Raw genomic sequence first — 12,639 nt, forward strand, 5'->3', positions numbered from 1 at the left:
ATGTTGGGCCCCAGGTCAGCTTTTGCCGCACCCAAAGCTCACGGCCTGAAGATGGCAGGGAAATGGTGTCCCACAGGGAGATGAAGTCCTATAACCAGAAGAGGGCAGAGATGATGAGAAGGCAGAACCCCCGGAGCTGTGGGAGTCTCCCTTAGTATGCAGTGTGGCCAGGCTATATAAACCTGGCACAGTCCTGTCACAGGGAGGAATTGTACCTCTTCCTTTCCTGATGAAATTAAGCAAAGGGTACTTATGCTCCCAGAAGGGCAATAGCTTTGGCAATACCACGTCTAGGTTTTTCTTTACCAAAAGCAGTTTTTTCCTTAATAAGAGTTGAAATCCACATTTTTATTTCCCACTAAGTCTGTTGAGACTGCCTTAACGGAATAGCACAGACTGGGTGGCTTCTGAGTAACAGAAATGTATTGCTGACAGCTTGAAAGCTGGGAAGTTCAAACTCAAGGCACCAGCAAATGCAATGTCTGCCGAGGGCCTGTTTTCTGTTTCCTGGATGATGCCTTCTGGCAGAGTCATCATATGGTGCAAGGAGCAAACAAGCTCCCTTGGGCCTTTTTTATAAGGGCACTAATTTCGTTCATGAGGTCTCCACTCTCATGACCTAGTCACCTCCCAAAAAGCTCCGTCTCCTAATGCCATCACTTTAGGATTTAGGATTTCAACTTAGGAGTTTTGGAGGAAACATTCACCGTAGCATCCACTGAGTTGCTGCTGTGACTTACGCATTGGAATAGCCTATGTTAGTAATGGGATTCACTCGATCTATCTATACGCAAAGAGCCCTGTCATACACCAGGCCATGTTTCAGGTCCTGGAGATGCTGTAGAAACTCAATGAGTCTGTCCTCATAGCGCTTCACTTTTAGTGGGGGAGAGAAATAATAAACAGATGCATATGTATACTGTTGCAATGTAAAGCGGTATTAATGCTATCAAGAAAACTCCAGCAGGTAAGGGTGGAGAGTAATGGAGAATCACCATTTAGCGTGGATAGGAAGACTTCTCAGAGGAGTTGGCTTTCAAGCAGATGCCTAACTAGAGTGAAGGAGATAGTGTCAATGTCATGGTTGAGAATAAGACTTCCTGGGTACAGATCTCGTCTCTGGTTCCTAGTTATGTTACCCTGTGCAAGGTACTTAGCCTCATCTGCCTCTATTTTCTCATGTGAAAACTGCAAATAATATTAGAAAGCTAGCTCAAGGAGCTGAGTGATTAAATGAGTTTACATATGTAAAGCTCTTAAAGCAGTACAAGATCATATGTTAATATTACTATTGCCATTTGTCGGGGGAAAATGTGTCCCAGGCAGAAGGATTCATAGACAAGCCGTTTTAACCTAGAGTCTTTGTGCTTGGAGGAAATGAGTTAAGGTGCATTCTGGTATAACAAGGAGTTCTCGTTACAGGACATGAACACCATTTACATAAGGGTCTGATTGTTGATTTATTGACAATTTATCCTGCCACACCTGGAATCCTGAGACAAACCACAGTGCTGTGTGTTTCACGTCCCAGGGCAGAGCTCTGAGCCAGCTCATCAGCCTCTCCAATGTCTCTCATTTTTTTAGGTATCGACCAAGGTCAAATGACCTATGACGGCCAACATTGGCACGCCACCGAGACCTGTTTCTGCTGTGCTCACTGCAAGAAATCCCTCTTGGGGCGGCCATTCCTCCCGAAGCAGGGCCAGATATTCTGCTCACGGGCCTGCAGTGCTGGGGAAGACCCCAATGGTTCTGACTCCTCCGATTCCGCCTTCCAGAACGCCAGGGCCAAGGAGTCCCGGCGCAGTGCCAAAATTGGCAAGAACAAGGGCAAGACGGAGGAGCCCATGCTGAACCAGCACAGCCAGCTGCAAGTAAGTTCCAACCGGCTGTCAGCCGATGTAGACCCCCTGTCACTGCAGATGGACATGCTCAGCCTCTCCAGCCAGACACCCAGCCTCAACCGGGACCCCATCTGGAGGAGCCGGGAAGAGCCCTACCATTATGGGAACAAGATGGAGCAGAACCAGTCCCAGAGCCCTCTGCAGCTCCTCAGCCAGTGCAACATCAGAACTTCCTACAGTCCAGGAGGGCAAGGGGCTGGGGCCCAGCCCGAAATGTGGGGCAAGCACTTCAGCAACCCCAAAAGGAGCTCGTCACTGGCCATGACAGGACATGCTGGCAGCTTCATCAAGGAATGCCGAGAAGACTATTACCCGGGCAGGCTGAGATCTCAGGAGAGCTACAGTGATATGTCTAGTCAGAGTTTCAGTGAGACCCGAGGCAGCATCCAAGTCCCCAAATATGAGGAGGAAGAGGAAGAGGAAGGGGGCATGTCCACTCAGCAGTGTCGGACCCGTCATCCCATCAGTTCCCTGAAATACACAGAGGACATGACGCCCACAGAGCAGACCCCTCGGGGCTCCATGGAATCCCTGGCCCTGTCTAATGCAACAGGTAGGTCCTGTTCACCTCGAAAACAGATAGCAAGAGGGTAATCTCTGGGTGACTGGATGGTGGTCCTCAGGATTTTTTTTTTTTTTGAAATGGAGTCTCGTGCTCTGTCTCCCAGGCTGGAGTGCAGTGGCACGATCCCTGCTCACTGCAAGCTCCGCCTCCTGGGTTCACGCCATTCTCCTGCCTCAGCCTCCTGAGTAGCTGGGACTACAGGCGCCCACCACCATGCTTGGCTAATTTCTTGTATTTTTAGTAGACATGGCGTTTCACCATGTTAGCCAGGATGGTCTTGATCTCCTGACCTCGTGATCCACCTGCCTTGGCCTCCCAAAGTGGCAGGATTACAGGCGTGAGCCACCGTGCCCAGCCTGGTCCTCAGGATTTTAATGTTGTTTCTGCCATGTGCCCTCTTCCAATAGGCTGCTGAGGAAGGTAGACCCAAGTTTGGGATGGCTTCTGTCTTTGATGGGCTTCCCTGTAAACAAAGCCTGAGACGGGTCCAGATGCCTGTGATATATTGAGGGAGTGCTCCCAGGAGAAGGGGAGTGAGAGAAAGAGGACAGGGCACGGGGAGGAGCCAAGTGAGGAATGGTGTCTCCACTGGGGTCTGGCTTCTGCCTGATCCCACAGGAGACTCTGATGGATGAGTTGCACTATAGAGTCATTGCTTCTTGTGACAAAGGGGCTGATGTCTTCTACCATCGTGTCAATTGGTCATCAGCTTTGGGCTGCTGAGGAGTGACAAGGGGATGAGATTGTTTATGTGGGCTTGGAGCAAGGCAGCTCCTGTTGGCCAAAGGCAGCATTAAAGAAAGAAAATACTATGGTCTGAATGTTTTCCCCAAAATTCCTAAGTTAAGATCCTAAATTCCAAGGCGATGGCATCAGGAGTTGGGGCCTTTTGGGAGGTGACTAAGTCATGAGGGTGGAGACCTCATGAGTGGGATTAATGCCCTTATAAAAGAGGCCCAAGGGAACTTGTTTGCCCCTCCTACCATATGAAGGTGGAGAAGGTGTAGCTGTGAGCTGATGGCAGTACTCACAGCACCTGGAGCCCAGTTGCCCCAGCCTGGTGCTGCCTGGGGCACCAAAGCATCCATGACAGCTTCTGAGACTGTTCTGAACCTGTTTCTCACCAGGGAACTGGCTTCAAAGTGCAGATAAAGACATAAGAAATGTCTGGCTAGACAAGGAGAAGACAGGCAGGCTGAAAAGAACAGAAGTGGAGAGAGAGATAATGGCATGCTTCTCTCTCCAGTGAAGTTGTCCAGCTGGTTTTGTGTGTGTGGGAAGACTGATGTTGGCCAGGCATGGTGGCTCATGCCTGTAATTCCAGCACTTTGGGAGGCCAAGGCAGGAGGATCACTTGAGGCCAGGAGTTTGAGACCAGCCTGGGCAACATAGTGAGACTCTGTCTCTACAAACATATATGTGTGTATATATATATAAAATACATATATTGTGCATATATATATATAATATATGATATATAACCTATATCGTGTGTATATATAATATATCATATATAAATATATATGATATAGTATATACAAATATATATATATAAAAATTAGCTGGACTTGGTGTCACGTGCTCATAGTCCCAGCTACTTAGGAGACTAAAGCAGGAGGATCACTTGAGCCCAGGAAGTTGAGGCTGCACTAAGCAATGATCCCACCTCTGCACTCCAGCCTGGGCAGCAGAGTGACAACCTGTCTCTTAAAAAAAAAAAAAAAAAAATTAATATTATTGATTTAATATTTTAAATATTATTTAAAAAATATTTTTCAATGTGGGAAAAATAGAGCAATGTAGATTTTCTCTGTGATGGTGCTGCTTAAAGCAGAATGTGAGGATAACACTGGCTGAGAACTATCACCCATCAGCAGCGAGATTAGTACTGAAACTCAAAGTGTTTAGAAACTCTTAGAGCAGTTCGATGTTGCGCTGCCATCCAAGTGCGTTTTCAGCAGGCTTGTCTTATTGATCAGGGTGTAGACCAATCAGGGTGTTATAGAACTCACATACTGAACTCTTTGTGCTTTGCGCTGTGTTGCAGACATGCTCAGCAGGGCCATATGTCAGTCCACAAGGGATTGAAAATAAAAACAAACTGGTCCTTCACCACTGATAGCTGGAGAAGAGTAGCGCTCTAAGATGTGCTAAGTATATCTGCCCCTTTGTGGGTAGGGTACCAGAGGAGGGAGACATACGTCTGCCCCTTACAGCAAGGATTCCATAGTCGATGGTGTCTAGGTAGAGACTGTGATAATGTCAGCCCCATTCGAAGGGGACGGCCACTGCTCAGCTCCGGCTGCTTGTTGCCATGTGCGGAATATTTATGTATCCACCTAACCCTTACATAGCTCTTGCAGTGTGTCAAACACTGTTCTAAGCACGTCATAAATATTAGCTTGCTTAATTACATTGTCATAACACTGTGAGGGAGGAATATTGTTACGATTCTCATTTCAGAGTTGAAGAAACAGAAATGGAGAGGGATTTTTTAAAATATGAACTCTATTTCAACACTGCTGGACAAACAAAACGAGGCTCTGAGTTGTAGCTTGTCCATGCAGTGGGTTTTACTTTCTATCCTCCTCAAATACATCCACATCTGTGTTCCCATTTGTCCAAGAACAAAGAGTAGATATCCTCATCCCCATGTTTCAGATGGAAAAAAAAAAAAATGAGGCCTTGGTGACTAAGCGCCTTGCCCGATGTCTTAGAAGTGAGCAATTAGTGCAGAGTGATGACTGCCTGGCTTCCAGCCCAGGTTATGTTATTCTCGAAAGATTTATGTGCTATAATTATTTAAGAGGACAGCAGATAAATATATACTTCAGCCTCTGAAGAAGAGTTTCTCAAAGCTGGACCACCTGCATTAGAATCCTGGGGGTGCTCGATTCAATCATAGGCTCCTGGGCCTCCCCCAACCCCTTGCATCAGAACTCTAAAGAGGTGGGGCCCAGGAATCTGCGTGTTAAGCAGATCTCTGCTGAGGCTGATGTGCACCATTGTCTGAGGGGAGATGTGCCTGGGTTTGTCTGCCCTGACTGTATCATCCTCACATTGTGGCTCATGAGGAAATCAGGAGGGGTAGAGGTTGAGGAATGCTGGAAAGGGCGAGTGAGGAAGACACTCAATTTCCATTCCTAAGGAGGGAGTGGACGCAGTTTCCATTCCGAAAGAAGACATCATGGGAGATTTACGCTCATGATTTTCTAGGATCCTTGGGCAAAGCAACGAATGCCCCTTTGCCTCAGATTTTTGGGAAGCAACCCTGACCATGCCTGATAAAACTGAGGGAAAAAAACTCCTGAGATCAACACTGTCTAATATGGCAGCCATATGGGGCTGTGGAAATTTAAATGAATTAAAATTAAATGAAATTAAAATTTCAGGCCAATACTTGCACTAGACACATTTTAAGCACTCAGCAGCAATGGCCTGAAGTTTAAATTTTATTTAATTTTAATTCATTTAAATTTCAGTAGCCTCCTGTGGTTAGCGGTGACCCTGCTAGAAGGTGCAGATGACAGAGTGAACTGATAAGATGGGCACGATATTAAGCCATCATTAGTCTCTGAAGTTCTTACATGAGCCCTAATTTTTTGTCTTTCGAATTAATTAATAGTTAGGATTACTGGTTCTGGAGTCACACTTGTTGGGTTGAGATCAAACCTTCATCATTTAGGAGTTGTGTGGCGTTGAACAAGTCACTTAAACTCTGCAAAACTCAATTTCCTCATCCATGGAATTTTGTGAATAAATGGATAAAGGTGTTCCTGTAGTACTTCCTTTGTATAGCTTTGGTGAGGATTAAATGATAAATGCATTTAAAATCATTAATATAGTCTTTGACACATATGACCTTCTATAATGGTTTCCTGCTACTTTTTATTAGTAGTGATTCTTTCTCCTCCCAAACACACTGATTCAAGTTTTGACCTGTTGTGGCTGCTGACTTCTCCCACCACCCACCAGCTGTGCAGGTTTGCATTTTAGATTTGAAAATACTCCTGCATGGGCCAGGCATGGTGGCTCACACCTGTAATCCCAACACTTTGGGAGGCCGAGGCAGGCAGATCACCTGAGGCCAGAAGTTCAAGACCAGCCTCGCCAACGTGGCAAAACTCCATCTCTACTAAAAATACAGAAATTAGCCAGGCATGGTGGTGCACGACTGTAGTTCCAGCTTCTTGAGAGGCTGAGGCACAAGAATCACTTAAACAGAGGAGGCGGAGGTTTCAGTGAGCCAGGATCACACCACTGCACTCCAGCCTTTTGACAGAGCAAGACTCTGTCAAAAAAAAAAAAAGGAAAATACTCCTGCAGGCTCCTTCTTTCCTAACCAGCCTGAGAAAACTATGAAAAACAGGGAATTAAAGAAAGTCATTTTGTGTGCGTTTCTATGGTTCTGTCAGATATGACAGTGTCGAAGAAAGATGGTGGCTAATATTCTAAGCACAGCTTCATCGTTCCTCACTGGAGCATACCCTAAATAGCCTTTCACATCCTACGCTGCACATACATACACCGAGGACTAGACTTGGAAAGTTGGTGTTTTTGCTGCTGTCCCTCACTGTTTACATTTGAATTTTGCTGGAAAATTCAGCAGTTTTTTTTTTAGTAGCATTCTAAACTATCTGCATATCTTTAAATCCTAGAATCACAGTCTGAATACCAGGTACGTGCCACAAAAGGCTTAGTGAAAGCACCTTGATCCTTCAGATAAAGCTAGATTTCAAGATGATGGATTCTTTTTTCTTCCATGGTCAGTAACTTATGTTATTGAATAAGTCTGTAGTGTTTAATCTGGCATGAAGTGTGATCTTTCTGTGGGCAGCATTTTTCCTCAGAACAGATCTGAAAAAAAACAGATAGCTGCAGTGGCTTGTCAGCCTCAGATCTGGGATTTGGTCCCCTCCCAATGTGTTTAGAACTGGGAGTGTACCGTTCCCTTCTCCTTGGAAAACACAATTCATCCCTTATGCTTACACAGAGTGAGTCAGGCAGGCACAGCCACCATTTATACCACTGCAATGCAGGAGCCTTGCAGAAGCGCTTTAACTTTGCCAGTCCCTAAACATGCCTCTAAAGCAGCTTGCAGCCTGCGTAATCATAGCATTAGAAGTAGAAATAATAACAACATCAAGAACATCTAACATTATTGAGTGTTTATATGGACTGGATATTTTTTTAAGCACTTTCCATAAACTAAACTCACTCAGTCCTCACAACAACCCTGTGAGGCAGGCACAGTTGTTATTCCCATTTTACAAATGGTATACACGAGGCATGAGAGGCTGAGTAGCCCAAGGCCTCATTGCTTGGAAGTAGAAAAGCAGAATTTAAACTTGGGCATTCTCTAGCTACAGAGCTTGTGCCCTTAAACACTATGCTACGGCCAATGTGAATGACTATGGTAAATGTACTGCTGCTGCTGCTGTTGATTGTAACCAATGATAATCACAATAGACCACTGGCTATGACCTGACATGCTAATGGCTTCGTGTAGGATGCCTCTTTAAATGCTGTGAGATAAATCTGATCATTATACCCATTTTACATATGGGTACACTAAGGTTCATAGAAGTCACCTTTTTATAGTCACCACAGATGGCCAGGACTTGATCCCAGGTGTGATCAACTGCAAAGCCATGCACTTAACTGGCCTGATATTCCTCACAAGAAGGGTCATAATCACAGTCAGAAGATTTGCACAATGGCTTTAGCTGAAGGGATAGGCATTTTCTCTTCTGTGATGGCTGGCTTGTTGATTTGTCTGTTTGCCAATGCTAAAGAGAAGCACGCGAGCACAGCCGTGAATGACAGAAGTCAGAGGTGGCAGTCCAAGATGATGTGCCAAGGTCAGAGGTAGGAAAGACAAGGCAGACAAGCAGAGATGGTCCAGGGGCTGGCGCCCGGGCAAGAGACACCAAGGGCAGAGGTGGGGACCAAGGTGTTAGTTGCAAATTGGAGGTCAGGGCTCAAGTCACACACTGGGACCGGGTATATAGTAGAGCTGGAATTGGAACTGGCTGCCTTAGGCAGAGGCCCCACCACAGGACAACTGGAGACTGTGAGCTGGTCCCTGGTGAAGGATGCTGGTGTGGAATGATGAGGCTGGGAACACGACCGTTCCTTGAGGATGAGCCACGTTCTGTAAGGGGTGGCTGGTCATAGAGAGCTGGGTCCCATAGGAAGGACCTCCAGGTAAGGATGGGAGCGAGGGAAGGGGAAAGAACATTTCTGTTTATTTTTTGATTCACTTAGCAAATATGACATGTGCGCCTACCCTGTGAGTTATAGCAGAATAGTATGAGAGCATGGGCTGTAGACCAGTATGCCAGAGCTGGAAACTGGACTTATAGTGTAATAGCTCTGTGACCTTGGGCAACTGATTTATCTATTCTGCACCTCACTATCCTCATCTTTGAAATGGAATGACCCTACTTTTCAGGGTTGTAATGTGAATTAAATGAGTGAGTTCATAGAAAGAATTTAGAACAGTGTCTAACACCCTCTAAGTGCTCATTGAATATTGGTTGGTATTAATATTTGTAGGTGCCACCTATGCAAGGTGCTGGGAAGGCAATGCTGAGCTGAATTGGACATGGGCCTTGCCCTCTTGTACCTCACAGTCTATTGAAGTTGATAGACAGTAACCATCCAATTGTATGATATAAGTAAGTGTGAGGCTAGGAGGGCTTACAAAGAGGGATGTGGCTGAGTCAAAGGACATCCTGAAAAAGTGATGCTTCAGGGATAAGGGAAGGGGCATTCCAGGCAGCAGGAGCAGCATGTGCAAAGGCCCTGTGGTAGGAATATATGAAGAGTTGACAGAAGGTCCTATGTCTGGGTGAGCACATAGAGTAATAAGACTTGGAAGGAAAGCAAGGGCCAGATGGTGCAGAGCCATTTAGGGCTATATTAATGGTGTAGGCCTTTCTAATAAGGGCAATGGAAAGCCCTTAAAATGTCAGGCCCTGCAGTGAGGGAGGTGACATGATCCAATTTGCATTTTGAAAAGATGGCTTCAGCTGCTGTGTGGGGAATTGATTGGAAAAGGGCAAGTGCTGACTCAGGGAGACCTGTTAGGAGGCAATTTGGGGCTTTGTAGCCCAGGCTAGAGGTGAAGGTTAATGGCAAAGTCCAAAATAAGTGGATGGATATGACAGTGACTTAGGAGAGGAAACTGGCAGAGGTTTACAGTGTCCCAGGGGGAGTGGGTCCTGGGAGACAGAGGAAAATAGATATGAAAAAATTAGCAATAGATAAAGGTTTGGCTACTCTGTGATTTTTTACTCAGGCCAGCATCAACTGCAAGTGTGTGTTTTATTGGCCTGAATAAGTGGAGACACGGAGCAGGAATCTGATAGGGCTTCCTGCCTTCTTTGCTCAGTGTTGCATTGTTGTGTCAAGGCCATGCCTTTTACACACCTCATCTACACACCTTGACAAGGAAAACTTAGTTGTGCAATGCCACAAGGTAACAGGGTAATTTTTCAGCGTTGCTGGCAAACTGGGAAAGAACCAGAAAACAGCAACATGAGGATATAAAGCAACAACTAGAACCACTCACTTTACCAAGAATGTCTGAAATGTTTTTTAATCCTTGTAATGCAAAACATTTCTATATTTAATTTAAGGAAGGTACAGGTCTATTCTTCTGCATGACTTGGATAACCATCCTCTAACCCAATTTCTTTATTTAAATAATTGGGTAAAACCTCTTAACCAGCTGGCACCGATTACTTGGCTGGCCACACCTCAGATGTGCTCATGAATTGTGTGGCCCAGATCTTTTTGTTCATTCCCTTCACTGGGGAAGATGTGTGGTCCAGTCTGGAATCACAGATTTTAAAACCTAGAACTCACGTTGAGTCCTATCCATTGACCACAGGGCCAGCCTGGGATATACTTGGGAAATGTGTAGAGATTGCCTTTGTTTGTTGGTATTGCAGAACTCTTTTGTTTGGAAGTGTCAGAATTCTAACAAAATTTTTTTGATCAAGTTACTTCAAACTTCCCAGATCTTTAGTTCCGGGGGCCCAAATGATGTCATCAGGACTTGGTTTCTTTCTGTCTCTGAGTTCTTGTTCCCTGTACACTGGCTTCAGTCTCAGGCAGCATCTTCCCAGGGATAGCCAGGAGGGCTGTCAGTCACTGCAGACCAATGTCCATCAACATCAGGTGAAGGGGAAAAAGAATTGATCTTCCCCAGTAGTGTCACCAAAAGTACCAGAATTGAGTCATCTCATTTGCCTGACTTTGGTCATCCAACAATTCTTAAACTAACCACTGTGGCCAGGAGAACGATAGCTCCGATAGGTCAGACCTGAGTCATGTCCCATCCCAGGAACTAGGCAATGAGGTCAAACCCATCAAAACTTCAGGACTGACAATGGAGAAGGAAGATGTTCAAAGGGAAATCAAGTTCGTATTTTCAAAGGAAGAGGGATTATGCTGCAAGGAGGTAAAACCACAGGCATCTATTCCTGCACGATAGGTACCCCATCCATCCAGGACTGACATTTTTATCTGATCCCCTCCTCTAAAAGCCCCACCATATTTGAATTTAACATCAAACACCCATTATGTATTTCAGCTATGGTTTTCTGCAGACAAAGCTCTGGTCGTTGGGGTGTGACCTGTGGTGATTTTAATGTAGTGGTTTCAGGCTATGAGGAGATATTTTGGAGGGAGAGATTAGATGGAGCCCAGCCTTCTCACTCAATGGTTAGTACATCCTGAGGAGCACCTTCTGACTGGTCCCATAGATCCCCAAGGAAGCTGTGCCCTGTTGTTGGCATTTCATTACTCTGAACATTACCCCTAGCTCACAGACCAGAGGCCAGATGAAAACCAGCAGAGTGAAAGTCCCAGGAGAATCTATCCCTTGTTTCTTTTTCTGCTTTGCTTTCCTGGCATGTGGGAAGCCGAGAACAATGTCAGAGCAAGGTGGGAGAACAGGGAATCAGTGGGCAGTTGGAAGAGAGCTCAGCCCAGAGCAGGCGATATTCCCCTGCTATAATGTTGTGGTCTCACTGACATTTTCTGGGCCCAGAGAAACTTTTCCAGTGTCCTGGTTTTTGATAACTGTTCAGAAGCCTTATTTATAACCTCCTTGGGCGTGAGCAGTCATCTATACCCACAGTCAGTAACCACGGCTGCTGACAGGGAGAAAAGATTGCTGATTTTATTCACTTTGTTACTGAAAAGGCAACACTGGAAAATAGGTCCAGGGTGGAGGCCGGCAGTGGTGGGGTTGGGGCGTGGTGTGTCGTGATGGGTTCCCCAGACTGGTGCAAGATTTTATAGAGTGAATTTTTTTAAGAATGTATGGACATTTCTCTTGGAACTTTTGAATTTGTTAATCTCACAAAGCGAAATGAGAAAGCTCTTATCCACTTGGAAATGGCTTTAAAACTCAAGCCATTTAGTTTTTAAAATATAGAGAGTAAGGAAAACACAGAAAAGAAAAATTCTGGAAAAAGGTGGAAATAGAGAAAATATACCCCAAATCGCACCACTTGACCAGTGTTCATATTTTCATGAATTTGCAAGTTTCTTCCCTACGTATTAGTTCACTATTTTTCTCTAACTTGGTTATAAACATAGTGAATAGTTTGCAGCCTGCATTTCTTCATTTGCATTCTATCTTTAGCTTGTGTGTGTGGCTTTTGTAACCATCATTTTTAATGACTGCATTAATATTCAATTGAATGGGTGTTACCACACCTCCAGAATTGGACATATAGGTAGTTTTTTTAAATGATCTGTATTTAAATCCTGATTTCCTTTGTCTGCCATCAACAAAATATACTGTTTTGACTTCCTTTTTTATAAACATAACCCTTCTAAATATCTTGTCTCAAGGCTAGATCCTTGACCTTCCTACCTGGCCACCTGGCAAAACTTCTTCAGCATCTCCCTCCCACAGTGTTCTAGTGGTCACATGAGACTTATGAGCGATTCTGCACCGACCATCACCTTCCTTAACCTCCCCTCCTCTGCCTATACGTAAAGTGCCTCCCAGAGCAGTGGAAAACTAACATGACTAAAACCCCACTTCCTAGTACAAGCAGCCTAAGCTAGCTTTGGGGAGTCTGTTTCTCCATGTAAACAGTAAACTATCCACTCCATCAGTTTGAGTATTCCAGGGATCACCTACAC

At 45.1% G+C, this 12,639-nt stretch overlaps 1 protein-coding gene across 4 annotated transcripts in view; it reads left to right on the top strand.

Moving 5' to 3' along the window:
* The window catches only part of PRICKLE2 (prickle planar cell polarity protein 2), a 367,969-nt gene that overhangs the window by 304,759 nt on the left and 50,571 nt on the right, over window positions 1-12,639 (top strand). For all 4 annotated transcript variants that reach the window (XM_055259214.2, XM_063630789.1, XM_055259215.2 and 1 more), the window contains one exon: window positions 1,585-2,457. In XM_055259214.2, the coding sequence (XP_055115189.2) occupies window positions 1,585-2,457 (873 nt within the window). The remainder of the gene's footprint in view (window positions 1-1,584; window positions 2,458-12,639) is intronic.

This window comes from Symphalangus syndactylus, chromosome 21 (genome assembly GCF_028878055.3).
Source record: "Symphalangus syndactylus isolate Jambi chromosome 21, NHGRI_mSymSyn1-v2.1_pri, whole genome shotgun sequence".
NCBI lineage: Eukaryota > Metazoa > Chordata > Mammalia > Primates > Hylobatidae > Symphalangus > Symphalangus syndactylus.